The sequence below is a fragment of the Phallusia mammillata genome, chromosome 5, assembly GCF_965637545.1.
Source record: "Phallusia mammillata chromosome 5, kaPhaMamm4.hap1.1, whole genome shotgun sequence".
Lineage (NCBI taxonomy): Eukaryota > Metazoa > Chordata > Ascidiacea > Phlebobranchia > Ascidiidae > Phallusia > Phallusia mammillata.
The window spans coordinates 27296362-27310105 of NC_137256.1; the positions used below are offsets into that span (position 1 = coordinate 27296362).

A 13744-nucleotide genomic window follows, 5' to 3' on the forward strand; every position below is an offset into this window, starting at 1 on the left:
GTAAAGAATAAAAAATACAAAACCTAATGATGGGCCATCATTCCATCATTGATGGTATTAAAAATCTGAAATACATCTACCGTAAGTATGTGTTTATAGTACGGTTTGTTTGTTAGCAGATTTTGGTATATCTGCGAAGTGATAGTACTCGGGTATATGTTATTAAAACACTTGTCAAACTTTTCCGACATTATTTCGTTGTTCGTCAAACTTTCAAAAAAAGCCAACTGAGCTGGGCCCCTTTGAACAAATGGACCAATTTTACCCACCGGGGGTAGTATTTTATCAAGTCGTTCGTCGTCCGCTTTTTATTGCAGAAATGGATAGTACTCGGTTACTATTAAAACACTTGTCAAACTTTTTTCTTCGGGCCGGAACGCAATTTCGTTGTTCGTCAAACTTTACAAGTTCGGGAAATATTTATTTCCAGGCTAAAATCAGTGTTGACAGTGTTGTAAAAACAAATTAATTTCGCTAGAAAGCATCCTCAGTGTCTATTAGAACAATAAAAGGGATAAAAATTGGAAAAAGGCATAGAAAAAGCTAATAGTTCTTCGAACACACAATCAATCGATCCTCAAATAAAAGCCCAACGAAAGATAAAACCGAAAAAGCGTAAAAGGCGGAGGAAACTTATCCGACCCGCAGTTAAAAAGTTTCCCTGACTTTCGTAGATACATTAAATCTTGGTTATTCCAGGGTCGTTTCAACCAAAATACGGATTAATCAATATTGATTAGTTCAAGTCTTCACATTACAAATCATTTGTACCTCAAACTTTGTCCAAATTAGGCGAAGTTCCGAATTACCAAATCTTGTTTAATTGAGATTTACTGTACTACCAATGTGATACTATAGGCATATTTTTTACAGGTGCTGCACGCACTCAATAACAAATTGCAAAACTTGTTGAACTTTGATTTGCCCAGTTTTTTTTTCCCTCGGCAACTTTCGAAGATAGAATTTATCCAACTTTATTTGTACACCTGTATTCCATTTACATAAACTATAAAAACTTGTTACAGATTCTGGTGAATGTATATTGTTAGCATGCGTTGCACTGTGGAACTATACACTAATAAAAGTTTGTGCATTGTCTGCAACTTGTCCTGTAATCAATCTATGCTTTTATATTAATTATGGAACAAATCAGCTGTCTGGACAGGTCTGGAATTTTATCGTAATATCTAAAAATAATTTTCAAAAACATGTGTAATGTCTTTCAGCCTAAGGAGTACACAAAGGTTTTTGCTGTTTTTGATGAATGAAACCTCTTAACATTTATGCAAAAATAACTTAATCAGTATGTATATAAGCAATTTGGTGATAATTTTTGCTGTTTAAGAACAGAGAATCTTGTGAAAAGGCATGTTTTGTAACATATTATTATGCGTTACAGAAGACATTTATTGAAATGGTCCAGAATTTAGCTCATGCAGATATGGTAACCCTAATGCAGTGTAATAAAAACCCTACAGCATGATAGTACAATACTATGGATGTTTATGTAATACGAGATTCACAGTGGCAAAAATCCGCGTCAACTCCGCGTCAACTTCCGCGTCCGCGTCAACTTTCCTGCCGGTCCGCCAAATTTATTACAATTTTATATCTCAATTGCAAAATGCAAGATGTTGAAGGCAGAGAAATCGTTTGGAAGTCAACTTTCTTGCAAAAACATCCTTAGAACCGCGTTTAACACGTATGATATCAAATAGACAGCAGTAAACTTCCATAAAGTTGATTTTTCATACTTTTTTTGAATTGCATATTTTTGTCGTGATTACATTTTGGGTTCATTTTGAAATCCACCGGTCCGCAAAATTTGTTTTGCAAGTTTACCGGTCAGCAAACTTAAAAAGGTTGAGAACCACTGGTATAGAGTAACATGAAACTGACTATTGAACACAGTTTGTTATATTATCAGCATTTGCAATATGGACCAGAATAAGAAAAATAGCTGCGGACCTTGTGACAAAAACATACTTAAATGTTTAAAAGCGCAGCAGCCAGACCTGTGGCTGAGTAATTAAAAAAAAACAAAGTTGTAATAATTTGTTACATGGACAGATAACTGCATTAAACTGATAACTTTTTTGTGTCTATTACATCAAAATAATTAAAAAATAATACTACGAATTTACAATAGAAAGAAATGTTTTGACAATGTGATTATGTTGTTCAACAATTGACATACACGATTTTGCAATAGTCACATTAAAAAGCTAAACAAACAGTACGAACAAACGTTTCCTAATTCAAAATATGTTTGCACTTGTGTGCATGTATCAGCAAAGTCAATATCAATGTTATTTAATTTTATCTATCCCACATGAGCAGTAAAGGTTGCCCCACTGTACATATATACAGACAACTTAGGCTGCCTAATTCAGTTGTCAAGTTTCTTAGTTAACAAGAGGTTGATTTCGCAGAACAGCTTGTAGAGTATTTTGCATCAAAATCTTTTGCTGTTGAAGGTCATGTTGTCTGAAATTCAGAAGTATTGGGTTTAAAATACACACCAAGCACAAATCATATAGCAACAACAAAAGCTTTTCAAGTTACTAGACCATTCACTAAAATGTAATCCCTCTAACCAGTTTTTTACTAAAAGGAAACAGTTTATGTTGAAAACAATTTCATTTTATTGCACGTGGTTGCATATGGTTCATTAAACCAATCATTTAACAAGAAAAGATTGAAGTGCTTGTTTAATCGCACAACAAAGTTATGCGGTTAACTGAATTTGAATGTATTTGTTAAACTTCAGTGACATGCAAAAGTACCAAATTAAATTTTGTACCTTGTTGATTCCCTAGTGTTGCATCTTTGAGGGAACCACTAGAGTACTTCCTTGTTGTTTTTCTTGCATAAAGATCCATCTCGTTTAGTGGTTCATGTGGTATGAAATACAAAGGTAAAATTAAATTACGAATATCTCATTATCATTTATGTCAGTGATAACTATTGAATTTGGTAGATATGCGGCAAAATATATAGCTTGGACAACATTTTATTTGTAAACAGGGTCACAACTAATAAATGATTGCAAGCAAAATGTGTTACATAAATGTGTATTTTTGTTAAATAAATGTGTAAAAAAAACAATACTAATTTTACATGTGTGCATTAAGGTGTGTTAGCTCTACTGCAGGTTGTGACCACTCATATACACTTACACTCTAAATCCTATGAAAACATTTAGGTTTATGAATATTGCTAAATAAGCATAGTACCTGATGCAGTTTCTCATTGACTGATCTCCCAATGTACAGAAAGTCAGATTGAATTGATGGAAGTTCTGAAAATGTAGCTACAGAAGTAAAACGAGTTTACTTTGATAATGTTTATGCAAGTACTTACAACAATATTGGTCAATTAGCATCAGTTGCAATCTATTTAATTGTATTTCACACCAACAAGAACAGCAAAAGCCCTATGCCTGAAACACAAAAAGAACCAAGCCAGCAAACAGCTGCAAACTTGTGAACAAACAGTTAACTGCTAATATACGAGTCTGAAAACCGTAGATCTGATTACACAAAGAAACTGTAAACCACCTAACACAGGCAACTTCCTACACCTGTTAACAAAAGAAATAATCCATAAACCTGGAAAGACAAAAAAGATTATTCTTATTATAAAAACATCCTGAATTCCTAAACCTGTAAACAACCAAAATCGTTTAATCTGTAAATAGGGAAAAATAAACTGTTAACCTTCATAAACAAACGCCCTAAATTCCTAAACCTGTGAACAACAAAAAACATGTAAACTTTTAATCTTGAAAGTTATAATAAACTGTTAACCTTCATAAACAAATGTCCTAAATTTCTAAACCTGTGAACAACAAAAAAACATGTAAACTTTTAATCTTGAAAGTTAAAATAAACTGTTAACCTTTATAAACAAACGCCCTAAATTCCTAAACCTGTGAACAACAAAAAAAATGTAATCTTTTAATCTTGAAAGTTAAAATAAACTGTTAACCTTCATAAACAAACACCCTTAACCTGTAAACAACAAAAAACATGTAATCTGTAAATTAGGAAAGTGAAAATAAATTGTTAACCTTCATAAACAAATACCCTAAACCTGTGAACAACAAAAAACATGTAATCTGTAAATCAGGCAAATTAAAATAAAAAGTTAACCAATATAAACAAACACCCTAAACCTGTGAACAACAAAAAACCATGTAATCTGCAAATCAGGCAATTAAAATAAACTGTTAATCTTCAAAAACAAACACCCTAAACCTGTTAACAACAAAAAATATGTAAACTGTTAACCTTGAAAGTGAGAATAAATGTCAAAACCTGCAAAATGTTAAATAATGATTAAAACCTGAAAAGATGTTTATAAGATAATGTTAGAACCTGTGAAAAAGTTATTCTTAACTAAAAGGTAACTAATACATTCCTATAAAACACAACAATTTGTTAAAACCTGCAAAAAAACTACGGAAATATATTAATACCCTAAATATGAAAAAGTCATTAATGTACAATGACACATACACTTTACCTTGGAAATGTAGAAATGCTCAATAACAAAGATTGAATTGAACCAAATTTATGTAACACAATAGATCAATCAAAGGCAGGTCCTGAAAGATAAAACAAAACTGTTATGACATCTGATAGTAAAGTATTTAACACAAGTAGTACACACCTGGAATGAAGTAAATGATAGATGAGAGTGTACAGACCGAGGTCTCAATTCTGACTTTTTACTACTTTCTGAGCACTTGACGATGGTGGTTCAGGTGGTTAGAGTGACGCATAAACAAACACAATACTGTAATGACGTTTAAAGAATCTGTCGGCTGATGTAAAAAGGCACAACACCCCCCAAGAACTGGTCTACTTAAAAAGAAAAAAAGGATAGTTAAAGTAAACTCCGCACACATTTTTGTTGATGAAAGAGGGAAAACGCAAGCAAAATTTAAGTCACAATAATATTGATGGTAGTTGCTATTGGTTCATAACCAACCTCAATCAAGAAGTTCAGGCATCATCAGTAGGAAAGTCTAAAAAGCGTTTAAACCACCACCGTCCCTGTACGGCCGACGTAAAAAACACAATACAAACTTGCCTTAACTAACTGTCCTGCATACGAACGTCGCAAAATAGCCTATAAAGGTTAAAAGTGAGTCTGTCGTGTTTTACAACCACCCGAGCAGTCATTCCCCCATTATGACTAGGTGGCCTGGCCAAGTAGGTTACGGAACTGAACTAGTAATTAAGTTAATCTAAATCCACACAAAAAAAACAGGCTTGACCAGCACAAGTGGAATAAGGGACATTTTTAGGCGCATTTATTGGCTACTAGATAAGTTTACTAAAACGAACAAGTGAGTTATATCCTTGCTTTATATCTAGTACAAATTTCCTTTCAATGGAAAGAAAAGTGTAACGGAAATACAAGCAAGAACAACAAAAGCTGGTCAAAACCCAAAAACAAATCCACAATAACCCTATCTTTACAATTAATATAGGCGCAGAAGTTTTTGTTAAAGAGTCCAGTGATGATTACAGCGTATAACAACATGAGATCACTGTTTCTGCCCTGCGAGACCCCCCTTTCAAGGACCCAAATGAATTACGCAAAGGAAGGGATGGGAAAATTTAACAACAGTTTGCGCCGTATCAGGGTGGCTCACGGGACTTTTCTGGCGAAATGCTATGTCGGCCCCCTCAGGCTTTCGAGCCAAAGCCTTCATTGAGAGTAACTGTGTCCGGTACTCGGTCCCGCCTGCACCGCGGCAAGCGCATGCGGTGGAGGCCATGCCAAGTCGTGTTTCTATGCACACCTTAGTTTAGCTAAAGCCATTTAGCAACGCGCCACACCTAGCTAGAAAACGATCTAAGCTAAATTCCCTAAGTGGCGCGTCAATCCCAAACGTACCCCACCTATGTTACCTAACCTAATCTTAGTTAACGAGCGCTACTCTAGCTGTAACCCTAGCGCCAACTTTCTGACATAGTAGCACTCCTACAGACTTGGACCATTCTTTGACCACCGAGGAAGACTTCCTTCACGAGTCAACCTCGGCAAAGAATAGGTCACTCACCCTAGCGCCAGTTAACCTAAGTTAGGCCTATCAGTTCCGCAAACCCAGTTGACCCACGACAGACTCATATGTTTACATACAATTAAATATTTGAAGTTGAGAGATGTTGGTTGATTGACGAAGAATGAATGCAAGATGGACACATCGCAGATATACAAAAATCTGCAAACAAACAAACAAACACATAAATAGATGCATTTCAGATTTTTAATACCATTATTACATTAGGTATTGCATTTTTTTATTCTTTACAAATAGTTGAATATTTCTGATTACTTTACCTTAAGAAAACTTAAGTAAAACAAAAAAACAACAAATTGAACAAAACTTACCACGCGTAACGTCGAGCATCCAACGCAAAACAAAAACCTCATGGTGAAAAAACGTTGCGAAAACGTCGCGAAACGTTTTTGGTTTAAGCGCGCATCGTCGACGGTTGCGTTCGAATTCAAATTAGAAAATATTTTTTCACAAAAATAAATCGCCTACTGCTTTTTAATGTACATCATTTTTGGCCTTATTTTTAAGTATAAAGCATTACTTATTTGCCCTATTATGATATCACAGAAAAACAATTGTGTGTGCAAGTTTATTTTATTTGCGCGGCAAAATTTGGGGATTACCCGTGAAACATCTCTTATCATTATTCGCCAACAGTAAACTTGAAGACGAATTAATCCGCATCGGCTGCGACTGGTTCAGTAAACTGTATTTTAGAAAACAGTTGGTGCTGTATTTGATACTGTGTTATTGTTTTAACGGTATTCGTATTTTGTCAAAACATCAGTTACATTTTGCAATAGTTGGATAAAGCACATCAAGTTAAGTAAACAGCGAAAAATGATGTGAAACAAAACGATTCATTTACCTTTTTTGTTTGTATTAAATAATTGTTACTTATTTTGTTTTTTTCCACAGCTACCCATTGAACAAAAAATAGGTTAGTTTTAACTGATCCTAATATATATTGCAAGAACTCTACTATGTTGGACAGATCGTGGATTAAGCCAAATGTCTCTGCTCTGCACATATAGATTTATTACTTATGTGAAGCCATCTCAACTTTCTGACACTGTTTTGAGGTAACCAATTTACCATGTTAGTTTTTAACTGTTTCAAAAAAAGTTATGTTCATATTTTTCTACTTACCTGTGTAAAAGTGCAACCATAAGTTTTGACCATATGGTCTCATCAGTACAGCTGGTAACAAGGGATTGCCTAGTTCACTTCAGTTGAAATATTTGTTTTTTTTGTTGGTCATTGGCATCTAGTTTTTTTGATATTTCGTCCCAGGGTTGTGTCACGAACTTTGAAGTAGCCAGGTGGTATGTTGCTGCTCAAATCCCACAACTTATATACGTAGGTTGGTTTTATACATTTAAATATTTTTGACGATAATGGGCTTGTTGACGTTATCTTTGGTTCATTACATAGGACTTGCAGTTCATTAGGCTGAATATTTACTTTCGCAAAACTTGGATTGATGTTGCCGTTTCCAATGAAAAATTGCATTTGTTACTTCAATTAAACGGCATTCAGCAGTATATATACTCCTTTACTTCGCATTCTACATAATGAGTAACACAGTCTGATACTTAATAGATTGCTAGAATGATTTTAAGCTCTAGGTAAAGGACAGTGGACCTCAGTGTTAAAACTGCTGATGGTTTCCTAGCTTGGTATTGACAATATTGTTGGTACATAAACACATACTTTCTTTACTTGGAGGTGTTGTATCCTTTTGTATTGGTTTATTTAATTGTTAATTGTGAAATAAGGGGTTTAAATGAAAAAAAAATTGCGCTAAAAATCTGAAATAAGTTTGCAATTTGTTGCTAAGTGCTAGTTGCACTAAATTCCATGCATTAAAACTGTATTTACATCAAAACAAAGTCAAATGTGACAAATTTGTGATTTTTGGCACACCATGTATAGCTGCTATCTCATGTAGTTATCAGTATGTTTTCAAATCCTATTGTGGCCATCACAAAAATAAGGACTGCATGTTTATTGGTTCCGTTAATTGTTAATGTTTGAGAAAATGTAAAATATATACAGGCCTAAAGTCATAGGTCCCAACTTTGAAATGTTAAGGTATATCACAAAAGCATTTTTACTACCAGGGTCTTCTGCTACTATTACAAATAAAAATGATTGCTTGTTTGTGTGCAATAATGCCACTTTGAATATATATCACAAAAAAGAAATGCCTGTTTCTCTATGCAACAACATTAGTTTGCTTTAAACCATTTTGCAATTGTTTAAATTCCAAAACTGCTTTAGGCTGTTTTATAATTGTAATGAATGTGAACAATTCATTGGCTGTGTGACAATAGTAGATTAAAACAATGGTGTTTGTTATGTATTGGTTTGTCAATACATTGTTAGCTGTGTATTATACATGACAAAACTTAGTTCTATTCTCAGGTATAAGACATACTCAAAAAATGATATTCACCCATTCAATAGGGCTATTTTCTTGTTGGTATAGAGTTGCAAGGTTTTTGGTTATTTTGGGTTCCCTTCCCTAAAGGGGACTCATATTGAATTTACTCAAAATGTTTTTGTTTGTTTTTCTTTTTTTTCTTTTTTTTTCTTCTACCCAAAGTTTGTCCGACTCGTTTTTCCATCAAATCCTTGATGGAATTGGATGAAATTTACACAGATGGTAGATGTAGTTATGTAGATGTACATCCCACTTTGTTTTTGTTGATAACCCCAGTATTTACCCCACTCGCCCCCTAAAATGGGTGTTTTTACCCCGAAGTTTGTCCGACTCGTTTTACCATCAAATGTTTGATGGATTTGGCTCAAATTTACACAGTTGGTAGATATAGTTATGTAGATGTGCAACCCACTTTGTTTTGTTGATAACCCTGTTATTTACCCCTGTTATTTACCCCGTTAAAATGGGTGAGTTTTTAAACAGTGTCAGAATTGGCTGAAATTTGGATTTCTTGTATAGTATGCCATTTATATGTGTCGATTGTTGTGTTTAACCCTGTAGTCCTAACATTTACCCCACAAGCCCCTAAAGTGTAAAACGTATTTGTATGTTACTGGTCACCACAAACGAAAGATTTCTTTGGAGCAATAGTGTTACAAGGGCAACCAGTTGTATGTTGCTCATGGGTGGACCGTTGCTTGGTGGTCGTTTTTGCGCCACGGCAGTTAGGGGCTTGTTAACAGCCCTATGACGTCAGAAACATTAACGGTTGTTGCTCAAAACACCTCTAGTGGTCGAAATTTTAAACATTGGCGGATTGGGCTGAAATTTTGCAGTACTATTGATTGAGTCATTGTGGTTTTTACATATTTTTTAGTTTGTGTGTCAAACCCAATTAGTTGCTCTACTAGTCCCCTAAAATGGGTCAGTTTTTTAAAACGTTAAATAGGACATACTTCAAACAATATCTGGGGTGAATCTAATTTTATAGCTTGTATTCATAGTATTATTATTTAAGCCCAGTGCCGATCACTGTGTTTTACCTTACATCACCTCACTTTCTCATGGTTATCTCTTGAATTGCATTTTTTTCAACTTTACATGTGTGGGGACCCATGAGTTTTTGCCTGCAGAAACGACTAAAGTTATAAAAGACAATGGCTAATATGGGACCCAATACAAAATAAGCATAGGAAATATATTTATGTTTTAAAATAGGTTATAGTGTATATGCAAGGGCAATATGTGCTAAGCCACCCTTCTAGTTTTGTATCACAATGAAATATGTTGCATATATTTGGCGACAGCTGTAATATATATATATATATAATGTTGGTCTACGGGGGCAGAGGGAGAATTTAGTGTTATATTCCACACCTTATCATACAAACATTTGTAAAATCTTTGTCACTCATTCACATATACATCTTTTTATATGACGCAGGTTTCTCGACAGAATGTTTCATCAATGCAATTCACGTAGAATATCAATGGAATTGCAACAACACAATGTTTCTCCTACATGTGCAGGTATGTAGATAGAGCAGGGATGCACAACCTATGTCTATGCCCACATCACAGGTCCCTATTTTAACAAGGGCCACCAGTGGTTTTTGTGTAAATTACAGTTTTAAGGAAATGATGTTTATTCCATAACATCTAATTCGTTGGTGCATAAAATTACATCCATAGAACTTAACCTCTAGCTTCTTGTAGTTTGTCACATCACTATTTACATTGTTACATGTTAAGACTGTGGATTGCTTTTAAACAACATGCATACAAACAGTCTAGCCGCTAGACTCTAATATCTCCTAAGCATGTAATATGTATATTTTTAAGCCCCTAAAATTTGTTACTAAAGAAGCAAAAGTCACAAAGGCAATTGTATCAATACATGGTTTATTGTATCACAGTAGTCGGTATGTACATTTTAAAAGATGCTCTGGTTGCATAAACTTTTATCTCGACAGGGACAAGCTGCTGTACTGCCACATTTTGTGAAACTCTAACTTATAGTTAACCAGTTGAATTGAAAGGTTTAAAATTCATCCTGGCTTTCTAGCAGGCTTGTAACGAACAACTGTAACTCGCATAATAATATCTGTCATATTAAATTTATGATTAAAATTGTGTGAATGTTGTAATCTTTGCTTCTCTGATATTGTTTTTTTTGGTGTTTAAAACCAAAACACTATTAACAAGTTACATTTCTACAAACAGGTGAAAAACTTCCTTATTTGGTCGGTTCTTGGATCACTGTCCAACTTTTGGCATCCCTGAACCATTTGGATTACCTTCATCTGAATGTTATATCACTTATCAATATGAAATATCAGTTTCTTCATCACCATGTTCGTTCCAGTGCCACAGAAAAAGCTTTTTATGGATGCAGCTGAGAATCTATGGATGTTACCAAAATAACAACAATAAACAAATCAGTGGACGGACTGCAAAAAAGGTTCATGTGGATTAATTATTTGTGGGTTGTGAAACATAACAGTCATTAAGCTTCAATGAGATTATGTTTTTCATCTGCTGGTGCATCAGGTTTTTTGAAAAGTTTCAGACAGAATATTTCCAATTTCACGTGACAGATTAATTCAGACTTAAAACAGTAAAAACAAAAACAACAAAGAGATCCGTTTAATCACAGTCCTGTAAATCTTGGTTAAAAATGTAATCGGTCTGCAAGCTCGACAAAGTTAAAAACACTGTATTGCAATCTATTTCGGTGTTTTATAACACGCAGTATAGTTTAATTATGGGTCCCTACAACCCAATTGGCAAATTCAGAAGAAACAAAACATATATGGACTGGTTTTTGCTAAAGGGTAGGATTTTCTCATTTGTGTGTGATAAGTAATAAGACAAGTAAGAGTAAAATGTTTTAATAAATGACAGTTTCCATCGAAACTGAGGTAAATATATACGGATCTGGGTTAGTAAATGTAATTGCAACACGCAAACATATTCATGTCAGGTCTTAAGCATATAGTAGTAGATATATAAATTTATGTGGTTGCTACATGCTTCAGTATTCTGGACAACAACTTATTCAATGATCAACGACACATTGAAGCAGTTGTTGGTATATAAAACATCTTTGAAAACATTTGGTGTAGGAAGTTTATGTGATTTTTGTTTTTTAATCACTTAACATTTTTGCCTCCAATTTACCATAAGCCATCATTTTTTTTCTGGACTTGAAAGAGACATAGACCCATGTATCTTAAATTACTATGAAATGTGCATGATGCAATTTCCATGTAAAGTTTTCTTTAATAGGATGGAGCTGATTTTGGTAGAAAATTGATTAAAATGAATTCCAGCATTGTCATGCACAACTGCATTTCGTCATCAAGCTATAAAACATAAGATGACTCAGCAAAAATGAGTATTTAGTGACACAACTTAAAATATCTTGCTGCATATAATTTGATAATTAGATTTACACTAAATATTGTGGAGTTAAATGTTTATTTAAGTTTGTGTACATTTGTGTAGATTTCCAAGATGGAGGAAGTGGTTGGTTCGCCGCCTGGAAGTTCTGCTGCACAACAAGCGACCCCAGCAGATAAACAGACAGACTCCGTAAGTTTGAAGACTCTGATTGCTGTGACAAAGTGCAACATACGAGGCAGGCTCCCACATCACAGGTCCCTATTCAACAACGTCCACCAGTGTGCCAATGGTTTTGTATGTAAATTACAGTTTAAAGAAATATAAGTGTTAGTGATGGGACGAGTACCCGGTACTCGGTACTCGGTATCGATGGTATCGAACGATTTCAGTGGTATCGATACTCGTACTCGGTATCGAAATATTTTGCCTCAGTTTTCGATACCAACGTGCGAGTACTAAAGGCCGACTTACACCATAGGAATACGGGGGAACTTTATGCCAATATTTGCTTCGGACAGCACAAAATTGGAAAAAAGTTCCGCCAGTTTACGTATATTTTTTTCGCTATCACGTGGAGATTACATTTTTCAGCATGTGTGTGTGCATGCCTGTACCCCGACCATGGCAGATAAATTAGCCAGTGGTATACAACTAAGTACAACACTACACCTAAGTACTCGGTAATCGTACTCGGTATCGAAGGTATATACATGTGGTACTCGTACTCGGTATCGGTACTCGCTTCAAAACCTGGTATCGTCCCATCACTAATAAGTGTCTCCCAATATCCCATTCACTGGTGCATAAAAGTAGAGATTGGTGTCTAATCGCATCCATAGATTTAACTTAACCACTTGGTTCTGACAGTTTGTCACATCACCATACATTGTTGCATGTTAAGACTATGGATTGTTTTTAAACAACATGCATACAAACAGTATAGCAGCTGAACTCATATATCTTCTAAACATGTAGTATGTATATTTTTAAGTCCCTAAGAAGAAGCCAAACGCAACAAAAGGAATTTGATCTATAGATGGTCTCTTATATTTATATCACAGTTGCCAGTATGTTAATTTTAAAAGATGCTCTGACTGCATAAACTTTTATCTCGACAGGGACAAGCTGCTGTATTGCCACATTTTGTGAAACTCTAACTTATAGTAAAGCATTGTTTTAAAACACACAATAAAATTATCTTTAATTATGGGTCCCCTTCCCTGAAGGGGACACATATTGATTTTACTCGAAATGTTTTTTTTTTCTTGTTTTTTTCCTTTTTTTTCTTCCTTTTTTTTCTTCCCGAAGTTTGTCCGACTCGTTTTTCCATCAAATGTTTGATGGATTTGGTTGAAATTTGCACAGATTGTAGATATAGTTATGTAGATGTGCATCCCACTTTGTTTTTGTTGATAACCGCAGTATTTACCCCGCTAGCCCCCTAAAACGGGTATTTTTCCCTTGAAGTTTGTCGGACTCGTTTTTCCATCAAATGTTTGATGGATTTGGATGAAATTTAAACAGATGGTAGATGTAGTTATGTAGATGTGCATCCCACTTTGTTTTTGTTGATAACCGCAGTATTTACCCCGCTAGCCCCCTAAAACGGGTATTTCTCCCTCGAAGTTTGTCGGACTCGTTTTTCCATCAAATGTTTGATGGATTTGGTTGAAATTTGCACAGATTGTAGATATAGTTATGTAGATGTGCATCCCACTTTGTTTTTGTTGATAACCGCAGTATTTACCCCGCTAGCCCCCTAAAACGGGTATTTTTCCCTCGAAGTTTGTCGGACTCGTTTTTCCATCAAATGTTTG

At 34.7% G+C, this 13744-nt stretch overlaps 2 protein-coding genes and 2 long non-coding RNA genes across 4 annotated transcripts in view; 2 read left to right on the forward strand and 2 right to left on the reverse strand.

Moving 5' to 3' along the window:
- Positions 1-2139: 2139 nt before the first annotated feature.
- On the reverse strand, positions 2140-3770 carry LOC145228757 (uncharacterized). Its single transcript, XR_013860269.1, has 4 exons — positions 3364-3770; positions 3237-3301; positions 2804-2882; positions 2140-2487 (listed from the first exon to the last, which is right to left on the reverse strand). It is a non-coding gene; the product is annotated as an uncharacterized LOC145228757 (long non-coding RNA).
- A 658-nt stretch (positions 3771-4428) lies between these two features.
- LOC145228777 (uncharacterized) lies at positions 4429-6472 on the reverse strand. The gene is made up of 4 exons (XR_013860290.1): positions 6409-6472; positions 6153-6238; positions 4675-4865; positions 4429-4609 (listed from the first exon to the last, which is right to left on the reverse strand). It is a non-coding gene; the product is annotated as an uncharacterized LOC145228777 (long non-coding RNA).
- Positions 6473-6998: 526 nt separating this feature from the next.
- On the forward strand, positions 6999-13712 carry LOC145228660 (uncharacterized). Its single transcript, XM_080093916.1, has 4 exons — positions 6999-7158; positions 9967-10052; positions 10746-10983; positions 12030-13712. The coding sequence occupies exons 1-3, from the start codon at positions 7088-7090 to the stop codon at positions 10919-10921; spliced, it is 333 nt and encodes a 110-aa protein (XP_079950042.1). The 5' UTR covers positions 6999-7087; the 3' UTR covers positions 10922-10983; positions 12030-13712.
- Positions 11420-13744, forward strand: part of LOC145229755 (zinc finger protein castor homolog 1-like) — an 8126-nt gene continuing 5801 nt past the window's right edge. Inside the window, exons 1-2 of the mRNA XM_080095081.1 lie at positions 11420-11443; positions 12030-12216. Of these exons, the coding sequence (XP_079951207.1) occupies positions 11420-11443; positions 12030-12216 (211 nt within the window). The remainder of the gene's footprint in view (positions 11444-12029; positions 12217-13744) is intronic.